General features: G+C 38.6%; 1 protein-coding gene across 1 annotated transcript; it reads left to right on the top strand.

The window, feature by feature from the left end:
• Positions 1 to 9,263: 9,263 nt before the first annotated feature.
• Armcx5 (armadillo repeat containing X-linked 5) lies at positions 9,264 to 11,461 on the top strand. The gene has a single exon (XM_005340707.5). It carries the CDS (start codon positions 9,427 to 9,429, stop codon positions 11,125 to 11,127), a length of 1,701 nt encoding a protein of 566 aa, XP_005340764.2. The 5' UTR covers positions 9,264 to 9,426; the 3' UTR covers positions 11,128 to 11,461.
• The last annotated feature ends 4,938 nt before the right edge of the window (positions 11,462 to 16,399 follow it).

The raw sequence follows: 16,399 nt of genomic DNA, 5'->3' as shown, positions 1-16,399 counted from the left end.
TGTAAACAGGTTTTCACTTTCAAAATGGCATTATTGTGTCCTGAGGTGAGAGTGTGAGTCTGTCAGGACAATTGAACAACTCCTTCACCTGATTCCTCTGTAGACCTATCTGGCTTGAATTGCTCCTCTCACTCAGAATCCCTGTTCCTGTAATATGTTTGGGTGGGTTGGCTTGAGACTTTCCCTATGATCTTCCTTAGATCCAGATCCTCACCCCTGTCAGCCATACTGTATCTCGCAGATCAGTCTACAATTTCCAAGGCAAGTGACCTTTGTTTTTCTCCACTTCAAAGCCTCAAAATCAAAATATCTCTTTTATATTCAGAGTGGGGCTAGGTTTGGGCACCAAACATCAATTCAAAAGTATAACTTACATGCCTTACTTGGTTTCAAATCAGCATACTCCAGTGAGACAGCTATATCAATGTTTATAGCAGCTCAATTCATAATAACTAAGCTATGGAGTCAACCTAGGTGCCCTTCAACAGATGAATGAATAAAAAATGTGATATATATATATATATATATATTCACATATATATTAGAGTTTACTTAGCTATTAAGAAGAATGACTTTATTAAGTTTGGCAGTAAATGGATAGATCTGAAGACTATCATGCTAAGTGAAATAAGCCAGTCCCCAAAAGCCAAAGGTCAAATGTTTTTACTAATAAGTGGAAGCTAACACACAATAAGGGGAAGGGAGGGACAGAAAAGAGAAATTCAGTAGATTAGACAGAGAGGAATGAAGGGATGAGAGGGGGCATAGTAAAAAGAAATACAATAGAATGAATCTAACATAATTTTCCTATGCACATATATGAATACACCACAGTGAATCCCACCATTATGTATATCCATAAGAATGGGGCTCAGAGGAATTCACAGTGCTGCAGCAGCTCTGCAAGAATAAGTTATATTTCATGTTTGTATAATTATATGAAAATGGATTCTACTGTTATACTGTTATATATAACTAAAAAGAACCAATAAAAATAAATAAAATTTTAAAAAATTTAAAAGCTATCATACAAAGTACCAGACCAAAAGAAAAAGAGAAATAAAGAAACAAACATAAATCCAGCCAGTTAGCCAGGAGAAAAAATGTGATTGATTTCTGGAAAACAGTGGTAAGCTGTAGGAGTTCCAAGCCTGCTTAATATATCCCTTCAAGCTATTGTCAGTGCTTCCCCAGCTCTATCACCTCTGCTACAGCTATTCTGGTATCTTAGTTGGGGCTTATCAGTTCTGACTTCAGCCAGGGACTCACAGGCTTTCTCCCAGCTAAATACAGCCCAGATTTTTTGAGTTTATGACCTGCTCCAGTTGCGGATATGATGGGCATCTGTTTTTCTTTCTTTCTTCTTCTTTTTTTAAGCTCAGTGGGGAAGTGACTTTCTTCTTGATGAAAAAATTCTTCCCCTCCCCCACTGAGCCACCGCACACCCAACACTGCCTTGGTGTCTTCCCTCTATTAATTCTTTTTATGTTCCAACTTCCTCTGTTTTCCTACTGCAGTTTGCTATTGCAGAAATGCTGATTTGATTTATTCTTTCAGAGTTGCTGCAGCACTGTGAATTCCTCTGAGCCACCATATTTCTTCTCATTTGACTAAATTTTTGAGTATAAAATTGTGTGGGCTTGTGGGCGTGTGCATGTTTTGTGTATGCACGTGTGCACAGGAACTTTATGTACTTCATGGCTGCCCTCTTGTGGCTTTTCCCTTGTTGTTTAAATCCTTGTACTCATAAGTCCAGGTCCATATAAATGAAGGTGGAATTTTTTTTATAGGAAAGTTCATACTTGGACCCTATCCCCTGGTAGTTTTCAGTTCCAGAATGTTGATATCAAAACCTCCAATGGAAGAAGAGTAGCCCTACTCAACAATGACAGATTTTTTGGGAAAACTGGCAATACCTGGCAGAGGATATCTGTAGTATATAGATTAACTCAAAAATAAAGGGGAGGATTCTTCAGCTTCTTCCATTAATCTTGGATCCTATTGTAATAACAAGGCATAAACTTAAACAAAATATTTTCTTTTGCCTCTTCCAACACTCTACTTAATGACCCACGCATATTATGGGTAATTCCATATTTTCTGTCTAATCATAATGGTCCACAATTCCACAAGTTTTAGGATCATTAAAATCCTTAATGAATGATTTTATCAGAAACTTCTCAGGAGAAGGTGTGAAGGACATCTTAATGTTTTCTTCATATTCTCCCTATGTGTATGTTCTGCTTTCTGAAAGAAATCCTATCAGAATCTTGGGTCTCTATTAATTAAACTGATCCCATTGTCCACCCCAGGCCAGAGAGAGATCACAGATATACTTTGATCACTTTGCTCTCATTTTCTGGAGATATGACTAATGAACATCCTGTGGGTCTTTTGTAGATTCAAAGCATGATGGTGCTTTCTGGTCCTTGATTCTCTTGTCAAAGCAGGACTTTGCTGAGACCTTTCTTATCCCTTTTGTTCCTTAGTCTTGTGTGTATATTGACAGCTCTGTGGGCATTGGAATGATTTTTCCCAATAACTGTCCTTTGGTAGAGACTTCAGCTCACAGTCTGTCTCTGGCTTTCTCTGATTACCTAGTAGGCTATCTATTGCATACCCCTGCTTATACTCCAGGATGGTCCATATAAACTGAAGCCTGGTGCCTTCTCACAGATTTTATATCAGTCTGATGTCACTTTTTCTTATATGACTTTTATTACACAAGAAAGTATGACAATTTGCTGGGCGTAGTGTTGTACGCCTATAATCCCAGTGATTTGGGAGGCTGAGGTGGGAGAATCATGAGTTCAAATCCAGCCTCAGCAATTTAGCAAGGCTCTAGGCAAGTTAGTGTGTGTGACCCTGTTTCAAAATAATAATAATAATAAAAGGCTAGGGATATGACTCAATGGTTAAGTGCCTCAGGGTTCAATTCCTGGCTCAAAAAAAGAAAAGAGCTGAATCATTTTGACAACAGGATCATTCCTACAGTAACAAATGAATAACTGTTTTACTGCTCTCTGTTTTCATTAATGGAAAGGTGAAAATCTGGGAACTCTCCCAAAATAATAATAAGAAATTTAAAGGGTATTTCCCATAATTTTTATTTTCACTGGCTACTATTTCTTATTAAATGTATAAGTGTCAGAAGAAATAATTCACAGCATACTTCTGTATTTATCAGTCTCCTGAACAAAAAGCAAAATTATCTTTAATAGAAATAGCATTAGCAAGTTTAATGGTGAACTTTCCTAGTAAACTAGATTGTGAATATTTTAAGAGAAATGAGATGTTAAGGGACTCTCAGAAACCTGTCCTTCACATCTGGAGGGTAAGCCATCTACTTTAATTAATGCAGTTTCAGAATTGGAAGCATCCCTAAACCAACAAAAGGATCTCTCTCATTATCTTTTACTAACATAATGGCCCAGCTTAGAGTTGAGGAATGTAGGGCTTATAAGTTGGAACATTTATAAGAACAATGGTATAAATGTTTTATACCCTTTGATTCTAAGGCTTATTTTAATTAACATTTATTTTTGAATATTTAATATAAAAATGAGGTTCAAAGTTCACATACATAACATTTCATTCATTTAAAGAAATTCTTCAAGTCACCTTCTCATTCTTATCTGCTTTCCAATAGGTCACACTCAAAATCAGATGTCATGTTACCAGTTATTTGTTGATATTAACAGATACTCTACATACTATAAATAAACATATACATATATGTAATAATATATTTTAAGCAAGTGGTAGCATACTATAACTTTATCATGCACTTTGCTCATCTTGCTTTCTTCATTTAAAAATATATTTTGGTGTTCATTCTTTATCATTATATAATAGAGCTGCTCTGTGTTTGTATGTCTGTTACTGGGGATTGAACCAAGGGGTTCAGTTATATCCCCAGATCTTTTTTTTTCTTTTTATTTTGGGACATGGTCTTGTTAAGTTGTCCAGGCTGGCTTTGAACATGTATTCCTCTTGATTCAGTCTTCTGACTCCCTGGGACTACAGGCAAACACTATGATGACTAGATGTTCTTTTTCATAGCAGCATAATATACCATTGAATGGAGTTACACGATCATTTATTTAATCAGCCCCCATTGATGAATAGTTACCCATTTTTTTGCAATGATTTACCATTACAAACAAATCTGCAATAAATATTCTTGCAGACACAGTAGTTTTCAATGTGCAAATATTATTTTACAATAGATTCTTAAAATTCAATTACTGGTCAATTGCTATATGTATTTGTATCTTGATAAATAACCTTCATAGAGGGTATACCATTTAATGTTCCATCTAACAATGTGTGAGAGTGCATTTTCCAACCCCCTTATCCAATACAGTTTGTTATCAAACATTTTGTTCTTTACCAATCTGGTAGATGAGAAATAATATATGATGGTAATTATGATTTGTATTTGTTATTACCAATACAATTAAATTTTTATCACATATTTTAAAAACTTTGGTGTATCTTTTGTGAACAGTCTGTTCATATACTTTTCTGTCTTTTCCATTGGATTGTTGGTCATTGTTTTTTATTTATGAAATTATCAGGATTTGCTATATATTAAGGAGTTTAGCAATGCATCATGGCAAATGAGAAATTATTTACCACTATTCTTGAGTCTAAATTACACATATCTCCCCAAAGATTCATTACAACCTAAGATATTAAGATACCCCAAGCTTCTTTCCAAAACAGTTGAAAAATTTTTGCTCCCTTCTTCCACTGAAAAGCCACAAAGAGAGCATTTCCTATGTGGCAGATTCTGGGCTAAGTCCTGGGGTTACAGACATCAAAAACAAAGACATACCTATAGAATAGTATTGATCTGCAAGCAACAGAAGGTACTGTGGAATTCTCATGACTCAGTGATGTTTCACATCTTTCAACCATTGACCACTTTGTCTACTATGTGCTGAGGATACAGCAGTGAAACAGACTGAGGAAGAGGCCCTTCATTCATTGAACTTAGTCTAGTTCAAACTCCACATCACTTGGGAGAGTTCAAATTTTTATACATTCAGGGAAAGGAGCATATGCATTCATTAGGCAGGATGCAGGGCTGAGAGAAAAAGGAAGAGATAGGAACAGCTGAAATCTGCCTTGAGAAAGTACATGGGTAGTGATCTTCTGACAGAACAGTGGGCAAGAAGCCTCTCTCCAGTTCCCTCAAAAACAGAAGTACCTTCTTCCCTTTCATGTCTCTAGGAAGCAGTGGAAGAAACACATGAGGGAGTCGCTCTAGAGCCAGTGGGGCTGTCTGGGTTGAAATTACCTTTCCTCTCCCTGTCTCCTGCCCTGATACCCTCATCCCAATAGACTCTGGGGCAAGAAATATGGTGTGTCAGGCCTAGAAAGATCCCACAAAGTCAGGAAGGAGTTGGTTCAAGGTTACAAAAATATTATGGTATTAATCCTCTTCCATACGAATGTAGTTGTTTTCCCCATTCCCAAGTTCAGACCCCCACATATTTTGGTGAGAATATCATGGGAATGGGACACACCTACACAGAAGTATACTTTGATATTAATGTGTTTGGTAATTAATATTCTCTTTTCTGGCAAAGTTAAACCTGTAGTCTTAGTTTCCTAATATGTAACAAAATATGTTTGCTGTAATCTAAACCATGTGGTTAAAATGTACCCATTTTGAGCCCCCCAATATATCTCTCTCTGTCCTCAGTTTTCCAATCATAATGTCTATAGTGTAGTAAGAGATCCAATCATAATCATAGCTCTTCCCCCTGCCCTCCCCAATTTTAAATTAGTCAATTGCATAGATTGTAACCCCCAACTACTCCTAGCAGATCAAGGGGCAGTGCTGCCTTAGGGATTAAAAACTTGGGCAGACTTTTGGTTCAGTGTGCTTGCCAGCCAGAGTTTTTTGGTAGTACACCCTTCTGCAGAGGTAAAATTTGCCTTGAGGAGTAACTTAGGAGTATGTGTCTGATTTCTTGAGGCACTCTAATATATCTAACAATCTTCCATGCCTAAGTTCAGGCCCCTATATATTTAGGTGAGGAGACTATCAAGGGAATAGGACATACTCACATAGAAGTATATTTTGATATTTATGTTCTCTCTGATTGCCTCTGGTTTCCGTATATGTTTGTCCCACGTTATCTAAGACTATTTCAATACAAGAAATATGTTGGACAATAAAGGCTAAAGACTCAGGCAAGAGGTATAGGAAAAAAACAAGAGGAGGAATTGATATTGATCTGTGATGTCAGGAGAGAGAAGCTTTTCCAGACACCCCACTACAATCCCACGCATTTCGTGTAGAAAATTAAGCACTTGAAGGAGAGGCCAAGAGGGCTTTTCCTACACAGGTAATACAGAATGTGGAACAAATAAGAATTGATACTTTCATCTCAGTTTGGAGCCTTTCCACTCCACCCCATCCAGCCCGCTTTTATAAAAATATCTATAGTCCCTCCTCTGACCCGCCCATTGGTCAGGGATTTTGGAGAGGTGAGTTTGTAAACACTAAAACCATTTTATATCCGTCCGCCTCAGCAGGCCACAGCTGATTTCCTGACACCACGACCCGGAACCCATATGCATTTCAGTTTGGAGTGTGTGTGTGTGTGTGTGCGCGTGTGCGTGCGCGCGCGCGTGTGTGTGTGTGTGTGTGTGTGTGTGTGTCTGTCTGTCTGTCTGTCCTTAAAAAGAGGGAACTTAATACCAAGACACTTTGTCATTGGTCTGTTTCTCTCCATTCCAGCGCTATTTCCCCTAGGTCCCACTCCGGTCTTTGGGAATTCCAGTATGCGCTAGAAATAGAGTGGGCGGGGCGACAGTGGGTTGACACACGCAAAGCAGCGCTAGGAAACGGTTGGTATCACTCCGCTTCTCTAAGCCGGATCCCCTTAAACGACACCCTAGCTCCTCCCTTTGCCGATTTCAGTAATGGGGACGTGGCAGAACCTATTCCGCTCCGCGGAGGAAAAGGTGAATGCTAATTAGTCGCTACCTCCGGATTCCTGAGGAGCCCTGGGAACAGGAAAAAGAAGAGAATACCAGAAAGTTATAATAGTTTGCCAGTCACCGCCCTTTATCTGATAAAGCAAGTGTCTCGTCATAAGTCCCAGGTGCCGAGTCAACCCCCAAACACAGTCGCCGCCATTGTTTCGGGTATTTGCCTGTCTGACTGTCCGTCCCTCCTTCTGTGTGGCACGGCACCGCTTGAAACAACGAAATAAGAAAATTGCCTCTGATCCAAGCGGAGCAGGTCAGTGATAAGGCTAGCATCGCTTGGGGAAGTGAACATGGGTATCGGAGATGAGTGCGGAATACGTGACCTGGCCTTGGGAGGAGGGCGGTGAGAGGCTTAGAGGGACTAGAGTAAAATAAGATGGTCAGTTTTTTGCTAAGTTTCTAAACTCACCCTAATTCCGAATATATTTGGGAAGGGAAAGTAGTGTAGTCGCAGCTTTTAGCAGGGGAAACAAGTATGTAAGAGAAAGGGGCTGCTACTATTGGTGGGGAGTGTTTTCTAAGGACTCCTGAGAGGGAGAGAACTTATAAATGTGTGATAATAAAAGTCTTGTGTTGAAGAGGGTTTCATATCCTGTTTGCTTGACTGATCATTAATACACTCTCTTCATTAGTTTTTTGGGTGTGCATTATGCATTATCTGTGAGATCTGTTGTTAAGTTTGCAGTACTCCACATTTGTGTAAATATCTGTAGGGGGCAGCAGACCTCAAGGATAGGGGAGAAGAAGAAGAAAATTGGCCTGGCTTCTTTAGAATGGGCATTGCTTGAGGGTGCTAGACTACCAAGACTAGAGCAGGTAGGGATCTAGCATAACCTCCAGCTCTCCTATCTGCCAGCTTTCAAGATATGTCCTGCCCCACAACCATTATATTGCAGAAAATGATAGGCTTTGGGGGAGAGGAAGGAAATGTAAGAACTTATATAAGAAATGTGAAAATTATATTTTCCATTGTTTTCCAAGTTTCTGTAGCTTGTTTGGGTATTTCATTCCTACTAACACTACTAATACCTTGCAGGAATGTTTGAGTTGCCTCTGCATGGAAATTGTCAGATTTTGAGAATGGAGCAGAGGAACTTGGAGATGTGGGAGTGGGGGGAAAAATGAGACAGAAAATGTTTGCCAAACAGGTACCTGTATCCAAAAAGCATATATGCCCTAGGTGCTAAAGTACTGGTCTCTACCAAAGACTCAGTGTTCTTGGTCTCCTGTGCTCAATTTATTTGTCTCTGTGTGGATCTCTGTGGGTAGATATGTTCCTAGGTCTGTAGAACTAAAGTTTTTGTGAAGGTTTGAAAATTAACCCAACATGAAGCTAGGAAATATTGAAGAAAATCTACCTGTATCTTTTAAGGTTGGTATGAGGTTACAGGGATAGGAATGACTGAGGCTAGAGAATCCTATCTATTTTTTGTCAGTTTATCAATGACTCCTGTCTGCTCTCCTCTTTTCAGCCTAGTTGAAATTCTTTGTATACTTTGGATTTACAGAATGCAAAGGCTTGTCCTGTTTTCATGCTTCATACTGTAATCCAGTTCTAAGCTAGGCAAGTTCCAGAGCAATCATGGGAAAGGGAAAATGTGGGCAATAGGGGGGAGGAGGAGGAACAGCTCTGAAGCAGGAAATGGTGGAAGAAAACATGAGACAGAGTGTATCTAGAAAGACAAGACTAAGGGCCAGGGACCAAGGTCTGTCTACCAAGAGGTCAGTTTCCATCTCCTCCTGTTTGTGTATTTGTTTTTATGTCTGCCTGTAGGTATGCTCTAGGCTAATCACCATTGGAAGCAAGCAATTGAAGTGAAAAATTATTCCTGAAGAGTGAGATTGTATGAGTGTGGGGACTGCTTGGGTATTTTTGTAGTACAGGGTGGTGGAGATCTGCCTCCAGCAGGGGTCAGGATCCAGCCTAAGCATCCCTTAGCCTATCTCACTCCCATCCAGGTTCCCTGCCCTCCATACTCTTGTTTGTTACCTGGAAAGGATATTGGTAGCACTTGGAGGTATAGGGAGAGGGTGAAATGACATTTATCTACTTTTCCCACACATCACTGAATTTCTATACGTTCATATCTCTGTGTTCTAATCAGCATGAGGAGAAAAACTGGAAGAGACTTAAAGCCCCATTTCCTTCCTCCACTCCTAGGTCCAACTTCAATGGCAGATCTGGTGTCCTTGGAGTGGCTGAAGACCACCACCCTCTACAGGGATGCTCCCAGGCCCAGTCATCCTTCCTTACCTTGAGTGAGCTTCCTCAGCATGTTTATATCATTGGCAGAACCTGTAGTTGGAAAGGGGACTGAGTGACTGCTGGACTTTATATGAAAACACCAACTTGGGACAGACCTTCAGTCAAGGCTGAGACAGGGGTCTGGTGGGGTCTTGCCTTTAACTTGGATCATGATTGGCTCACGGGCTAGAGCAAGAGATAGAGAAGAGGCTGAGGATAGCCTGAAAGCTCAAATCAGTGGCCCTGATAATGCTAGAATGAAGACTCAGCCCAAGGCAGTGGTTGAGGCAGAACCAAAAGCAGAATTAGTAACCCAGGCCAAAGCTGGTGATGGAGCAATAGCCAGGACTCAAACAGTGACCTACACTGAGCCTGTGGCTGTGACAAGGGAAGCAAGCAAAACGAAAGATATGACTAATACTAGTCTCACAGCTGAGACTAAGGCAGAACTCCTGGCAGAGCCTGGTATAGTGCCTCAAACCAAGTCAAAGGCCACCCCTGTTTCTAGGGTTAGTTTGGTAACTAAATCTGAGGTAAAAGATTGTGCAGGCAGTGAGGCAAACATCAAGTCTTCTGCCAAGGCTGATGATAAGGCCAATATTGGGTCTAGGCCTGAGATAAAGGAAGAGACCAGCAACAAGTCCAGGGCTGGGAACAAAACTGGTATTGAGATCAAGTTCACTGATGAGGATGAAGAAAATGTCTGCTCCTGGTTCTGGAATGGAGAAGAGCCTAGTGTAGGATCTTGGTTCTGGCCTAAAGAAGAAACCCCTCCTCAAGTTTATAAACCCCCACCTAAGATACAGGAAGAGCCCAAGCCCACATATAGCCCCAAACTTACTACAAAACAAAAAGCAAAAGCCTGGTTAAGGGCCAGGTATATTGTCCTAGTCCCAGTTGAGGGAGGGGAACCAACATTGCCTCCAGAAGGCAACTGGACCTTGGTTGCAACCTTGATTGAAACTCCTCTGGGGATTCGGCCTCTGACCAAGATTCCACCTTATAATGGGCCTTACTTCCAGACCTTAGCTGAGATCAAAAAACAGATAAGTCAGAGGGAAAAATATGGGCCTAATCCAAAGGCCTGCCGCTGCAAATCACATACCTTTAGTTTAGAGCCTAAAGAATTTGATAAACTTGTTGACCTACTTAAGTTAACTAAGGATCCTTTCATTCATGAAATAGCTACTATGGTAATGGGTATCAGTCCTGCTTACCCATTTACTCAAGATATAATTCATGATGTTGGTATTACTGTTATGATTGAAAACTTGGTCAATAATCCCAATGTTAAAGAACACCCTAAAGCTTTAAATATGGTAAATGAAAGCTCTGAGTCTTCTGAAGAACCAAAAATGGAAGAATCATATATACATCAAATTTGTAAGGACATAATCTGTTATCCTTTGAATTCCCCTGTGCAACTGGCTGGACTGAAATTATTGGTGCAATTGAGTGTGAAATTTGAGAATCACCATATGATTGCCAGTTATATTCTAGAGTTCCTCACATTATTGAACAAAGGAAGTGTCAAAACCAAGTTTTATGCTTTAAAAGTGTTTTTGTGCTTGTCTAAAAATCAAGCCAATACAAGAGAACTGATAAGTGCCGAAGTACTATCATCACTGGTTGCGCTCTTTAACAAGAATGAGTCAAAGGCCAATGTTCTTTGTATCATTGAAATATTTGAGAATATAAATTTCCAATTCAAAAAAAGGGCAAAGCTGTTTACTAAGGAAAAGTTCACTAAATCTGAACTTATTTCCATATTCCAGGAAGCAAAAGGGTTTGGTCAGAAACTCCAAGACTTAGCAGAGCACAGTGATCCTGAGGTGAGAGATAAAGTTATACGATTAATACTCAAACTCTGAATAGTCATATGTTTTCACAAAGCCTTGAACATATTTTTTTTGCTTTTGGAATATGAAACCAATGCATATTATAATTATAAATTCAATACTTATGTTCTCTGTGTTGATTATTGCAGTTTTAAGGATACCAGCTAATCTTGCAGGCTTGAACATTTGCTTATTTTTATTGTGCTATAAAATATAAATTGAGATATTTTTAGTATTTCTGCAACATGACCTGATAATGATCATATTCATCCTGAATAAGCTACAAATCTGTTCATTGACAAAAGTGTATCCTTTTGAGATTTCATTTACATGTTGTTAATAAAGTTGCATGCTAAACTGGTAAAAACATTGTCCTAGTTCTTCAGTTGAAATGTAGTCAGAGGGATAAAGCACAAACAACAAAAAGATGGTGAAGAGATGGTGTCTGTGTCAGTTTATCTGTAGAGGGTGCACAAAGAAAAAAAAAGTTCACTGGCAGATCCTTTAGTGCCAACATGTTCAAGGAGTAGAATCACTCCAGAAGCAAGGGGACAGGACTGTACTACTACCTGTCTAGTTTCTGGCTGACAGTGCACCAAGAAATGAAGCTGAAGCCCTATCCAGGCAGCCCTAAGGAAGCAGAAGAGGACAGACTGAGGAGAAAGGGATCACAGATTATTTCATTCACTTGAATCCCAGATCTTGTGCTTGGACTTTGGTATAGGATATCTATCAGGACACCATGATGCTTTTTAACCCCCTTGAGTATTCATGGTTCTCACCCCATTCAGAAAAACCATGAGTGACTATGTAGGAAGTGTGGTTCTGAAGGGATCCAACCCTACTGTGTTCTCATCAGCATTCTCCCCATTCAGGGGTACTAGATTTAGTGTACCTCTGAGGTTCCCTCCCCCTGATATCCTGGACCTAAGAGGAGGGTCTGGGGTCCACCTATAGAAACTGCTTCATAATCAGTCTCATCTGTCTTACCTTGGTGACTATTAACTCATTGTTGGTTTTGTTTTATGGACATGCTTTGGAATTGGTAATTTGTCCTATTCTTGATGGCAGATCCTTGTTTGTGCTGATGCTTCTTGAAGGACAATTATATGTATGACACAACCATGGGATACCAAAATCCCTTAGGAGTGTATATTTTGTAAGAAATTCATTCCCTAATTTCACTGTTCTCTTTGCACAGTTTACAGAGTTGAAGCCATATTGTCTATATCACCTCAACCTCTTCTGTTTATTATTAACAAAAGCTAGGTTCTGGGCAGGGGTTTGTGGTATAGAATGACAGTATAGTTTGGGATTTGGGGTCACTTCTTCCTCTCCTGTTCCTCCCAAATTCATATGCTGTTATGATTCTCTTTAAAATTACTGCCTAGCAGTGGGAATAGTAGATAGTAGGATCTGATTGAAATGCTGGTATTTCTGTTGATCTTCCTCTCTCTGACTTTGCATGTATTTGGGGGAATGCCTAAACTGAAAATGTCAACATGGAATATACCATTGGTTTAACATCTATCCCTAGTTTAATTTCTATTATGGTCAGGTGTGACTCTTATCTTTCATAAGAGTTATAAATGAAGAACAATTGGCCTTACCTTTATATTGAGGGGCAAAAGCAGAGTAGGTTTTGTGTATTGTGCAGCTTCAATTTAGATGATTTTTGAAGTTCTTTATAACTTGTTCTTTAATCCGCAGAGCTCCCCTAGCCTATAATACCAGCTGTGGTGGGCACTGCTTTCAGTATTGGAGATCTTCACAATACAAATGGACCAGACTCTTTGGAAATATTCTGTGTCTCAAGTGCCCTGTGAAGCACACACTTAATCAGTTGATGGCTATGGAATTTTCCAATATCAGCTAAAGAGAAGGGTGAGTGTGAGATGTATGTGTATTTGTGTCAAAGCAAAAAGTTGATGGTCTCCCCTTGGGTGGGAATTGTGAGAAGTAGAATCATCATCCAAATTGTTCCTGAGGTATCATCTGTTGATGTACACTTAGGTTATTTCCACCTTTTGCCTATTATGAATAATGATGCAATGAACATAAGATACAAGTATCTGTTGAAGTCCCTAATTTCAATTATTTTGAGTATATACCTAGATATATACCTAGAAGTGGAATTGCTGGGATCTATAATTAAGTGTTTGGCTTTTTGAAGAATTGCCACCTTTTTGAAGAATGGCGGCTCTGTTTTACACCACCATCATTTTACATCATAAATGGTTATGATTTATCTACATCCTTTTTGATGTTTGTTATTTTCTATTAATTTTTTAAAATTTCTTTTTTAACGTGATACTTAGAACTATAAAAAGTTTTACATATTGGGACTGGGGTTATGGCTCAGTGGTAGCATGTGTGAGGCACAGGGTTCAGTTCTCAGCACCACATAAATGAATAAAATAAATGAATAAAATAAAGGTCCATCAACAACTAAGAAAATTTTAAAATTCACATATTAATGAATAACATAGTCTTTTAATACATGTATAGATTTTATGGTGCTCAAGTCAGATTAAACATATCCATCTCCTCAAATACTTACCACTTCTAATATACTGTGCATATCAACCTCTTATGTATAGTTTGCAAAAATTTTCTCCCATTCTGAAGGCTGCCTCTTTACGCTGTTGACTCTTTCTTTTTCTGTGAAGAAGCTTTTTAGTTTGTTGTGATACCATTTGTCAGTTTTTGCTTTTATTTCTTGTGCTTTTGGGGTGCTTGCTCATTCCAGTGTTCTGCAGTGTTTCTTCTGTGTTTTCTTCTAGTCGTTTCATGGTTTAAGGTCTTATATTTATGTCTTTAATCTATTTTGAATTGAGATTTATAACTGGTAAGAAATTATCCTATATATGAATATCCAATTTTCTCAGCACCATTTATTAGAAAACTGTCCTTTTCCCAGTACTTGTTATTAGCACCTTTGCTGAAAATCAGTTGAAGTAAATACATGGATTTACTTCTAGGGGTCTGTATTCTTTTCCATTGATGTATGCATCTAACTTTATGCCAACACCATGCTGTTGGAATTACTACAGCTTTGTAGTATGTTTTGAAGTCAGGTACTATAGTGCCTCTTGCTCTGTTCTTTTTTGTTCAAGATGGCTTTGGCTATTTGGCATTTTTGGAGAAGGATTTATATATAAATTTTAGGATTTTTCTAGTTTTGCAAAGGATGTTTTTTTTTTTTTTAAGAGAGAGTGAGAGAGGGGGACAGAGAGAGAGAATTTTAACATTTATTTATTTTTTCTTAGTTCTTGGCGGACACATCTTCGTTTGTATGTGGTGCTGAGGATCGAACCCGGGCCGCACGCACGCTAGGCGAGCGCGCTACCGCTTGAGCCACATCCCCTGCCCCTGCAAAGGATGTTAATGCTATTTTGATAAAGCTTGCATTGGATCTGTAATTTCTTTGGGTTGTGTGGACATTTTAATGATATAGAATCTTCCAATCCATAAACATAGGAGGTCTTTCCACATCTTTCGTTCTCTTCAGTTTTTTATCAGTGTTTTATAATTCTCATTTTAGAGATCTTTCATCTCTTAATATAAATTTCTTCCTAGGTATTTTATTTTGTGTGTGTGTGTGGCTATAGTAAATAAGATTGTTTTCTTGATTTCTATTTCAAATGATTTGCTATTGGCTTATAGCAATGCTATTGACTTTCATGTGTTGATTTGTATCCTACAACTTTGCTATAGGATTAAGGTTGGAGTTAGGGTTAGAGTTAGGGTTGGGGTCGGGGTCAGGGTTAGGGTTTAGGGTTAGTTCTAATAGATTTTGGTAGACTTTTGGATTTTCCATATATATAATCGTCATCTGCAAACACTGACAATTTGACAACTTCTTTTCCAATTTGAATATCCTTTCTTCCTTTCTGTGGCCTGATTACTGTGGCTAGGACTTACAGTATTGTGTTGAGTACAAGTGTTGAAAGTGGGCATCCTTGTCTTGCTCAAGAGAAAAGAGAAAGCTTTCAGTTTTTCCACAATTAGTATAATGTTGTTGCCTTATTATAAATGACCTTTATTATATGTTTCTATACCTAGTTTGTTCAGTGTTCTTATTGTGAAGGGATGTTGAATTTTATCAGATGCCTTTTCTAAAAATATTGAGAGGATTGTATAGTTTATTTTCCTTAATTTTGTCAGTGCAGTATATCTGTTTACTGATTTGCATATATTGAAACAACTTTGCATCCTTGGGATGAATCCTCTAGATCATGGTGAATAATAATCCTTTTAATGTGCTGTTGAATTCAGTTTGCTAGTATTTGTTGAGGATTTTTGCATCTATGTTAATCAAGGATATTGGTCTGTAATTTTCTTTTTTGTTGTTGTGTCCTTAGCTGGTTTTGATGTTAGGGTAATGGCTGGTCTCATAGAACATGTTTGGAAGAATTTGTTCTACTTTTATTTTTTGAAATAACCTAAAGTAAATTGGCATTACATTTGAAAGGTTCTTGCTTAGCATCTGTATGGTCATCTTAAGTGAGAGCTGCCATTTTAAGAAAAATTTTTGCTGTCCCACCCAAGGGTCTTTCTGAGAAAGGCTCACCACTCCCTTATACCAACCCACTCTTAACCACTGCATTTGGGCCTACCCGGCTCTAATCCCTGAGCCTGCCTCATAAAAGTCCCGAACTCCAAGCCTGTTTTGCTTCACTTGGTCTCTGGAGAGATGTGCTTTTATTTGTCAGCTCTGACAAATAAACTCTGATGCATCTCTATCTGGTGTCCATCTTCCATTTCTTTCTCGCCAGTCTCCTGATTGCTCACTTTCCTTTCAACATTTTCTTTACATATTTGATAAAATTCAGAAGTGAAGTCATCTGGTCCTGGACTTTTCTTTAATGGGAGGCTTTTTATTACTGATTTATTCTCAGTACTTGTTATTGGTGTGTTCATGTTTTCTCTTTCTTCATGATACATTCTTGGAAAATTGTATGTCTAAGAGTCTATCCATTTCTTCTGTTAGCATATTGTTGTTCGTAATAATCTCTAATAATAATTTATATTCCTGTGAAATTAGATATAATGTCAGCCTTTTCATGTTTGGTTTATTTTTATTTTATTTTATTTTTTTTTTTAAAGAGAGAGTGAGAGAGAGAGGGGGACAGAGGGAGAGAATTTTAACATTTATTTATTTTTTCTTAGTTCTCGGCGGACACAACATCTTTGTTGGTATGTGGTGCTGCTGAGGATCGAACCTGGGCCGCACGCATGCTAGGCGAGCGCGCTACCACTTGAGCCACATCCCCAGCCCCTGTTTGGTTTATTTTTGAGTATT

This window comes from Ictidomys tridecemlineatus, chromosome X, assembly GCF_052094955.1.
Source record: "Ictidomys tridecemlineatus isolate mIctTri1 chromosome X, mIctTri1.hap1, whole genome shotgun sequence".
In the NCBI taxonomy this organism is placed as follows: Eukaryota; Metazoa; Chordata; class Mammalia; order Rodentia; family Sciuridae; genus Ictidomys; species Ictidomys tridecemlineatus.
Note: the sequence above shows the minus strand (reverse complement) of the source record. Positions and strands in the feature narration are given on the sequence as shown.

Excerpts from the sequence above, each read along its gene's own strand:
- Armcx5 (XM_005340707.5), top strand. The coding sequence starts at position 9,427 with ATGATTGGCTCACGGGCTAGAGCAAGAGATAGAGAAGAGGCTGAGGAT.